At 35.7% G+C, this 10,330-nt stretch overlaps 1 protein-coding gene across 1 annotated transcript in view; it reads right to left on the bottom strand.

Moving 5' to 3' along the window:
• Nucleotides 1–3,495: 3,495 nt before the first annotated feature.
• The window catches only part of ADAM10 (ADAM metallopeptidase domain 10), a 47,388-nt gene continuing 40,553 nt past the window's right edge, over nt 3,496–10,330 (bottom strand). The window contains 6 exon segments of the mRNA XM_065641531.1: nt 3,496–5,603; nt 5,606–5,689; nt 6,168–6,294; nt 7,012–7,232; nt 7,526–7,634; nt 8,802–8,985. Coding sequence (XP_065497603.1) covers nt 5,566–5,603; nt 5,606–5,689; nt 6,168–6,294; nt 7,012–7,232; nt 7,526–7,634; nt 8,802–8,985 — 763 coding nt within the window. The 3' untranslated portion in view covers nt 3,496–5,565.

The raw sequence follows: 10,330 nt of genomic DNA, 5'->3' as shown, positions 1-10,330 counted from the left end.
TGTTTTAAATGCTCTCTAAATGGAAAAAAATGTGCAAGATACTCCTAAGATCTGGAGTAAGCATATTTTGCATATCCAGATATTGCAGGGAATTTTCAACTGAAATATACAGATGTTACCTGGATTAAAGTGAGGTTCATTTAAAAAGCATGACAAATAAACAAGCTGAACAGAACTGGCAAATCTGCAAGCAATGAACAGTGACCAAATATTGAAAGCAGTCATCTTGCCAACCATTCAGAATATTAACTTCTACATTTTAAAAGCTGTTTTCAATAACTACCATTCCTTTAAACAAGCCGGAATATTCAATGCAGAAACAGAAACACTGACTAAATATGATGGGAACTAAAGCATACTTACTTTTCAAATGAGAAGGGCTGTCCTTCCTGAGGTACACATTTCAGAAGCTGATCTGATCTTTAAAATGGCCACTTGGAGTAGCATCTTGCTTAGGAGAAATATTTATAGATTTAGATACAAACTCCATGTAAAAGAATCTTTAGATTTTCACTGAAACTAATGTTTGTGCTTTTAAAGATTTTGTTCAATGAAGCAAATTGTTTTTTCAAACATGAAAAGTATTTCCACCTTTTATGTCAAAATTTTACCATTTGAGTATTTCCATGCTTCAGATTGCTATCTCCATACATAAATTTCATAACCATAATTATATTAAAGCTCTTTATATAAACGCAGAACATCTAAATACATCATCTAAATACAATAGCCAAATGTCAAATCAGGAGCACACACAGAGGAAGGAAAATTCAGTAATAAATGCCCCGGAAAGAGTTAGGTCAGCTCTAATATTTTTTAGGATTTTTTTTTTTAAAACATTTGTAGTAGCTATAATCCACTGGAGAGAATCAATTGCTAGAGACCCACTAACAGCATTTTTAGGGGCATGAAGTTAAAAAGGACTGTGTCCTGAAGAAAGACAGACAAGAAACAAATGACAATGTAGTCATTTTAGTTTTCCAAAACACAATGAAAAATGGAGACAGAGAGGAAAGAAGTGTGTGTGTAGATGACTCAAACCATGAATCTCCCTAGACTGGGTCTAGAATTCAATTTCTGCTTCTGGAAAAAGCTAAAGATCTGCCACTTCTTGTGTTTAGGGCTCCTTTTTTATAAAATACTTGTCTATTTACAGAAGAATCGAAATGCTGTCATTGCAATTGCATCTACAACATTAGTTATCACCAGCCTTCTCAGCTATGAACTTCCTAAGCTTCCTCAACCAAATCCTACCCCCACTCCTCAGAAAAGGATATTCAGAAGATATTGAAGGATGTCAGAGCAAGAGATAAAGACAAGAAAGAACTGGTTTGTGTTTCTTCTCCAGTGCATAAACCACATTAGCGTTTTGCTACACCTGAAAAAAGAGAGTAATACAGAGTCGATGAGACAGCTTTTAATGAATTTGTATGGTGTAAAACATTCTTTCAAGTCATGATTTTCCTGTAGTTAGACATTCTAACACACTTCAAAACATTTTAGACATTAAATTTGGCATTTCTTTCACATTACTATCACTTACTTGGTAAGAAGGCCAACAAAGGGATCTAAACTTTTGCATAAACAAGCTTGAAAGCATTAGTTCAGGAAAAGCAGGTGGAGAAAAGGACAGAGCGTCTACAACGTGCTAAAACTCAAGTAACAGGAAACTGCAGTTCGTGGACTTCTGAAGTTTCCAGGGAAAAAACCCATTATCCAGTTCAACTGAAACAAGCCAGTATATCTTCAGATAAGACAATTCGAAAACTTAAGAAGTCAAACAGGAAAACTAAAGGAACATTTGGTATTTGAACTCTTGCAGACATGAAGATATTATGATATCATTTTTCACACATCATATGTCCAAATAAATCCTGTCCCTGTGTTTTGATAACCATTACGCTAATTTCTGATTAAAAAAATGAAATAAAGCCCAAGTTGCAGCATACTCAGAGTCTTCCAATACCTGAACATCAGACCGAAGTCACACATACAAGTGCAAGTGCCTTGGCGGTGCCTCAGTCAGTGCGCATCGGCACGGCTCCTGCCTCGCTCCAAACCACCATGGAGCCCTCGAAAGCCACCAGGAACCCGCTCCTCTCTGAGCCAGCGCAGCTCAGAACGATGGAATGACCTCTCTGTAACCATGAACCTTCAATAGTCAGAAGTCAGTCTCTTCTTTCCTTCTTTTTGTGCGTTTTTCCTGAAAGAAATGTTGGAACGTTAATTAAAAGGCAAACTATTTCATTGAGATACAGTCTGTACGGTATAAATACAGTTTCATAGCTTAAGGGGAGTTTGATACCCTTCTCCCATTCACACCGTTCTGACCATACGTGCTTCTACACCAGAGGTGAATGTATGCTATTAATGACTAAAACATTAAGAAATACAAGACGAACAAATGAATAGCTACAACTAGGGGTTATTAGGTCAAACATTAGTTAGGAAAGTTACAGGTATTTATGTACTCATTTGTTTCCCCCAAACACATTTTAAAATATATACAAAACTTGTATTTTAGAGGCTTGGACATTATTTCTACCCCTCTGGTTTGCATTCCTAGGCAGAAATTTAAACGCAACCATCATCAAATCTATTAGGCACCTATGATGCTGATTTGCAGAAGGGCTCCACTCCAACTGATATTAAGATACCTTTTGCCCTGACAGTGCTATTTAGCTACAATCAGAAGCACTTCTATTAAAAATAAAAGTCACAGGGAAAACCACCACCACCACCCAAAACCAACAACAACAAAAAATACCAAACAAACCAAAAACCCACAGCACAGGAAGGAACTCTGAATATGCTTTGATTGCTTCAAAGCACATGCTGCTCAGTTCAGGAAGCAGATGTCCAAGCAGAACTTTCTCCACAAACAGCCCAAAGAATGAAAGAATAATTGCCAGGACCTAAGTGACAAGACTGCTTTTAAAAGCCAACTATACAACATACACAAAAACGCAGAGACCCAGCTTAGCAGTTTTAAAACACCTTGCAAAAAGCAAATTTGCTCCTTCTGAATGTCTAATCCATCAGTTGTGAATTCAGAGTATTGCATGTTAATTCCAGTATTCACCTTCAAAAAATGTGTTTATTTCCGAAGAATCATTCTTTACCTATGGTGCCAGGCTTGAACACCCCACCAGTAACTAGTTTCCATTTTGAAGACAAGAACAGAGAAAGCTTTATTCCTGTGATCATACAAATAATTTAAAGGCAATTTCAGGGCTTTTTCCTAAGAAGGTTGCACAAAACCATTTACTCTTAAATTTAACTGCATGATATTGAGAGGTGCACTTTGATAATGTAAAGATAGTACAATTACTTTTTGGCATGACAGGCCCTTTCCAGCGAAAGCTAAAAATTAAGCGGAAGTATATCCTGTGTATTCCTTTTGGCTTTCAGTGTTCAAAAAGTAAATGGATCTTCAGAAGATGATTTCATCAAGTCTATTTATTAATGCATTTCAAGTTTCAAAAAAACCTTACATATCTTTGCACAATACTTTATTTTTTGCATTTTTAGTAAAAATTTCCAAAGTGAACAAAAAAGATACTGTATAAAACACAGTGGACATGAAATCGACAGTAGTATTCCTTTTCATTGTCTTGAACTTCCTTTCGGTTTTACCACATCTTGACTTGCAGTGGAGAGTTCAGTGCACATTTCTGTTATCAGAAAACATTTAACTTAGACTTAAAATAAAATAGGGCAGCATTTATCTGCCAAAATCCTACCACAGGATAACATTACAGGCAAAAAATTTACATGTTCCAAAGTCTACCACACTCAAGAAGTTACTAAGAACTCTTGCTGAATAAAAGTCACCATTTTAGAAATGCAAACCCACTTCCAATCTTTGCACAGTCTTAAAACAAATGTATTTAAAATGACTTAAAAGCAACTACGTACACTTCTAACTAGTTAAGATCATTTAGAATTATTTATATAGTCTATCAGACTTGGGGTTTCATGTACAAAATTTGTCTCTAAACCATGTACAAAAAGCTGTATTTTGAAAAAGTTACCACATACTGTACAAGTTTACAAGGAAGAGATCTCATTATATTCTGTAACATTTTTGGCCTTGCTGGCTTGCGTCACATTATGAGAATGATTGTGTAAACCTTATACTCTTAAAAAACAAAACAAACAAAGGAAGCCTGTCCAACCCTTAGTAAATTTTCTCCTAAGCAAAGCCAGGAAAATTATAGCCATTTGCGCCCCTAATTAGCTCGGTGCTTTTGGAAAACAAGCAATAAATACATCACAAGCTTCAACATTTTGTAATGCCCCCTTTCATCTCCTGCATAGCAATAAGCACCTTAAGACATCTTTTGTTTCCTCTTTCAAAAATGCCAATTATTACATTCGTAATAAAAACTTCAGAATGGGACATCGTGCTGTTGAACTTCACTACTGTTATAAAATGTGGGAAAATCGGTAGTCCTAACTACAGTTTTAACTCTGGCACAGTAGCTGGGCAAATCACTCTACTTTAGTGGTTATCAATCAACAGTATCATGCTGAAAAGTTATTCAAATATCTGATAAATTAAAAAAGAAAATTAAAAAACTACAGCTTTTCTTTCTTTCCATATCCCTCAGGCCACAAACTTAATTATCATACTGTAAGAATATCTGAACGGCCCAGATAAACTGGTTGTAATTTTTAAAACAAGCTGAATAACGGGCAGAATTTTCTAATAAAGCATGGAAACATTTCATCTAATCCCTTGTTCAACTGAATAATCAGACAAATTAGAAATATTTATGCTGAGTTACAAGAAATGAGACACATATATAAAACGCTTTTGAAACATTCTGGCATTTGCAAAGTTTGCAGAACACCTGTTATTTCTCCAAAAGACCATTCAATCTTGTATGCTGTGGCTTAGCAGCTGTTTGATAAAGATGAAATGAGTGCTTGAAACAACTCGGATCATGATAAAGAAGTTCGATTTGATTCAAAATTGCTGTGTAAAGCATCACAGGATCCTTGACCATCATCCTCTGTTATCCTGAGTATGTCAATTAAATGGTAATTTCTTCATTAATAGCGGAAAAGTTTTATAATACAAAGAAACATCCATATTGCAAATCTCTTGTTTACAATTGCACACAAGTACAGGTGTACGTTAGAAATACATGTCTGCATATAACAACGTATATACATTGACAAGTAATGTCTCCAATGCTGAGGTGGTCTAGCTTCCTAGCCTTGTCTGGCAGTCGAAAAATATATATTTTTTTCAATTATTGAGTTAAAGTTTTACTACAGCCATATTTGCCTGCAAGTGAAGAAAATGCAGCAATGAAGAGCACAGAAGGGGGAAAGAATCATGATACTCTAAGGACTTTGTGCCACTAAATTAAAAATATGCAAGAAAAACACTTTTCTTCTTTTTGCGCTGGAAGATTCGCTCATTAAAAATGAACCATTTCCACTTGCTTTGAGGGCATACAATGCTTTTTTTTTTTCCTCTTCCATTTTTGACAGTTAGACTGGGGACAATGACTTATTAGGTTTTCTTTGGAGTGAGTTTTCCCATTGTAGGCACTAGGAAGAACCAAGGCAAAAAGCTGCAGTCAGCGTCTCATATGTCCCATCTGATAACTCTCTCGGGGCCTTTGCCGCTGTGGTGGCTGAGTGGTTTGTGGCGGTCTCCTCCTTTTTAAAGTGCCTGTTTCAAACAAAGGTACACATTATTAAAATGAATAATAATAATAAAAGAATTCTAGAAAAGTTGCCCTGGCCATGCAAATTAAATATAGCTATTTTTCTGAAAGGCTTCAGATTTATACCTGCAAGCTTTTAAAAAGATGAGTACCTGCATGGAGTATTTACAGAGTACATTTTGTTATCCAAACAGTAGTTCCTTAAACAGGCTGATTCTTATAAAATATAGTGTGGAATACGAAATAAAAGGAACTCTGACTTAGAAAAAGTCTTCAAAGCTTTATTTTGATTTGTATATTGTGTTACAGGAAAATAAGGCAACAGTTACATTTTTATTGATTGTTTCACTGGCATGAATTCAATTTGCAGTTTCACAGTGCCAGACTAAGAACTGTAGGTTGAGCCACCTGAAATTTCCCTTTAGAACAAAACAGCTGAGGATAAAACATCTCAGTACAAAGCTGATAACCTGGTGTACTCACCTGGAAGTGGTTTATGAGGAGGCAACTTTGGATTACTGCTTGGAGTATGAACACTGCATATCTTAATGAAACCAGCCATTAACATGATCAAGGCAATTCCCATAAGCAACACTGCCCACCAATAAGCCTAAAAATATGGAAAAATGATTTTTTTGGTGTCTGGTAGACATGCACAAGAAACAGATGTCACCGAATATGGCTTTCGTTTGCCTTTTAAAATTCATCAAAAAGCTGTTCTGAAACATCACTTAAAAGACCGTGGCATTCTAAAGAAAAACATCCCCAAAGTTTTTACACACAAAACGCCCAAATAACTTCAGATTCTTTCTATTATCATAAGAGTATTTCATAGAAGATACATTGCAACAGAGCTATAAGCCTAAAACAATCAACAGCTTACACAAAACTATGCAGTTCTATAATGGTGTTTCACTGTAGCTCTCCTCCCAGTCTATTATTAGGAAAATGTCATCTACTGCAATAAAAATAAGAAATGCTGGAGATCAATATATTTAGTTCCTTGAAGAAATCAGAGCACTCAAAGATGAAGAGTTAAAATAGGAAAACTCAGTAAATTAAAAATGTGAACATTAACACCAAAACAGACAGCAGAGTAAGTAAAGGTATTAACACAGAATATTTACTTGTTTGTTTCCATTCCCTTCAATCTGTCAAACTTATTTTGCTGCACTTGGGGCGATTATAGAAAAACTAGCAAAACAAGGACTGATTGTCCTTTGAAGAATGCTGAAATACTGTGTAAATACAGCAACACCTACCAGCTGTGAATACTGATTAACGAGAACATTTTATGTTAGACTGCTAAGATTAAAAAAATACTTACCACAATCCATTCTGCAATATTTTCATATAGCTCCGGATTAAAAATGGCCTTCTTTAATCTAGCCAGAGGGCCATCAGCATCTACCAGCCGACATCTCATAAACACATCACAGTAGCCTTTGAAATCATTACAAGGAGATCCAGGTTGCAAAGTAATAGTTTTACGACCGAAGTGTTTCTCCCACTGGATAGAGCCTGTGCTTGCACAAGTAGCTGGGTCCACTGAAAAGTGAATACAGATTAATCAAACCATTATTGTATCAAAACATATGTGCGCTAATACCTTGGTGTTCAATTGTTCAAAATGCTTTTGAAAATTTTCAAGTTTCTATTGATCTGTAGAAAAACCCAAATACATTGTTCATTTCCTACAAAATACAATGCCTACCTGAAAATAAGTATGATCAAAATTGCAGTATGCTCTAAAGTTAACAAAAAATAAAATATCAACACTGTGAGAAGATTAATCAGATACCTAGTGCTATATTTACGCTTACAATTCAGACAAATCTTACTTTTTCTCATGCAGCAGACATGACACAGTTCTCTATCGTCCTTGCCATCTGAACTAGCACATGTACATTCTTCCAAGCCGTACTTTTCACAGATAGAGCCAGCGCATTGCTGTTTAAGACAAAAGCACAACACCAGAAAAATCAATTTCACTTTTAAGCACAGTAACATTAGGAAAGACATTAATTTTTAATAGCTAAAGCCACAACTGTAGGTCTAAAGATGCTTATCAATAAAAATAGTAGCTTGAATTTCTTCTAAACTTTATAAAACAAAATTTATTAGTTATTCAGTTGCAGTGTTTATTTGATATTTTTTAAAGGTGATTTACCCGTTTTAATACTATCTGGTTTTAGGGTCTCAAAGTACCCTGCAAAACACTCACAGCACTGCAATTCACACTGAAATCTGATTACTCAAAACCGTGGTTAAGAAAATAAATCAAAAGCATGTCTTCAAAAATATTTTCTCTCAGAAAATAATAATAATTAAAATTAATGGAAGGAAAGATTCTGTATTTAATTTCACTGTGGGAAGACCCTTCAGAGTGTATTTATAATCTTGTTTCAAAATCAAGTAACTATACAAAGACAATTCCTCTATATCTAAGATGACTCTAAATTAGCTGAAAAATTATTACAAGCACTATCATTTGATAAAAACCTAGACTGCAGAAAACACAGACTTAGAGCAAAACAAGTTACAGCTCTTTAAGAGGATAACTTTTGCTTGTTTCTGCTTCCAAGTAAACATAGATCAATTTATAAGAGACTTCCCATCAATATTTCATAGTAACTGCCCTGGACTCATTAATGCAGGGAACTAATGGCAGTTCAGAGTAATTCCATATGCTTGCACATCTGCATCACATGCACGCGGGTGGAAGAACCGTGTATTTTCATTAGACCAAATTCAACATGTATTGATAGCATATCTAATTTTCCAAGCCAACAGAATTACTTGACCAGGACTGAAAAAAACCACCAAACAACGAACAGATGGAACTAGGAAGTAACACACTCTCATATTCCTGATTTTTAGAAAATCTTTAAGTTGAAATTTCTCAAATTGTAAAGCTAGCTTTATATTTGTTACTTGCTTCTTAACATTTGGCGTTCCTTCACAGTTATTTTGACTGAAACAAATAAACTGAACATTCTTATTGAACAACAGATTAATCTTACACTCTCCTCTGTTAAGTATGGAAACCATACCACTTCATAATACAGTGCCTTGCAATAAATGACTGCGGTTGCATATGACTGCAAAAAAACATACCCCATTTATGCAAACTTGTGTGCGTCTGTTGCAATCTGTGAAGTTCTGTTTAGGCTCAGATGGTGGGCAGAGAGCGCTGACCCCATTACACATCCCTTCTCTTGCACAGTCAGAATCATTTCGACACTTATCGGTCTTCAGCTTGAAATTACACTGTGCAGTACAGCAGGGGCCTTGACTAGGGCTACGAACAAACAAAACATGGATGAAAAGAAAAAGCATGAATGACTCCAGAACTATTCACCCTGCAACCTGCTCAAATACTCAACATAATTCTGATTGGTGCTAAGAAAAATGTGAATTGAAAAGAATTTTTCCTGTGCCTTAAGGTAACGAAAGGTTACTGCACCGAATACAGATTCCTTAGTCATGGTAGGAACCAATTTAACTATTTGCATTATATTAGAAAAACAGTATAATCACGTTTTAAATTAAAATATATAGAAAATAGCAGCAGAAGAGTGAAGAGCGAAGGTTATAAAACATATGTAACTGCTTGACTAAAGCTAAGCCTCCTGAGATCTCAGCTCAAATGATTCTGTATCTCCCCACCCCTCACAGTGTGCTCGTTGGCATTCAGTGGACACCAGATCGCACAGACCTTCTGCAGGTCAGGATCTCCCTATTTCAAAACGATTGCATGGTGAGAAAAATCACTCTTCCATCACACATGAAAAAGACTAAAATACATGTAAAGCAGCTGGACAGATACCATAGTTTTCTTAAAGTGTATTTTAACATGTTATTTATGTGATCCGTTCTTAAACTTGGATTTGCTTTACATGTCTTTGGAAATGTCTTTCTACAGCAAAATTGTCGATCTTAATAGAACTGGAAAAAAAGGGAATCCTAAACCAAAAATGATACAGCAATTCATATTTAAGGCTGTTCCAGTAGGACATAAAGCCAGACTACAGTCAGCTGAGCACAGGAGAGCAAAGAAGGGGGGTAGTGGTGGCACCTGGTGTACATGGAAACGGGTCCTCAGCACAAGTGCAACATGGAACATAAAATCTCCAACCACTTATAAAACAAGACAATGCAAGGCCTTGATTTTGGCTGAAATAATAAGAACTTGCTAGGTGCCGGGAGGGGCAAAGAGACACGCAAAATCATTGCAACTATGAATTCACAGGAGATGGTCCTTCTACTATGTCTGCACTGTCAAATACAATTTAACAGGAGGTACTACTTCCAGTCCTAGGATGACAAAGATCATTTTCAGGGGAGGAAAGCTTAATAAGAACAATATTGTGCATGTTGCATTAAAAAGTTGAGCTGGTTTAGACTTAAAAACAATAGTAATTGTCACTTAATCTTAGGCTAAGAGTCTAACCAGACATTAGATTTATGTCTGTCTCTAGAAAGGAACAAAAGCTCATGCCTTTCATGTGAAAAAAGTCCACTTAACTTCTCAGATGAGGTAAAAATTTAACATGTATCTTAAGTCACGGAACTAAAAGATGGAAGTTGACTTACTTCACTGTAAGTCTTATGATCTTTAAAAGTTCCTCTTATAAATTACTGTG

Source organism: Caloenas nicobarica, chromosome 10 (genome assembly GCF_036013445.1).
Source record: "Caloenas nicobarica isolate bCalNic1 chromosome 10, bCalNic1.hap1, whole genome shotgun sequence".
Lineage (NCBI taxonomy): Eukaryota > Metazoa > Chordata > Aves > Columbiformes > Columbidae > Caloenas > Caloenas nicobarica.
Note: the sequence above shows the minus strand (reverse complement) of the source record. Positions and strands in the feature narration are given on the sequence as shown.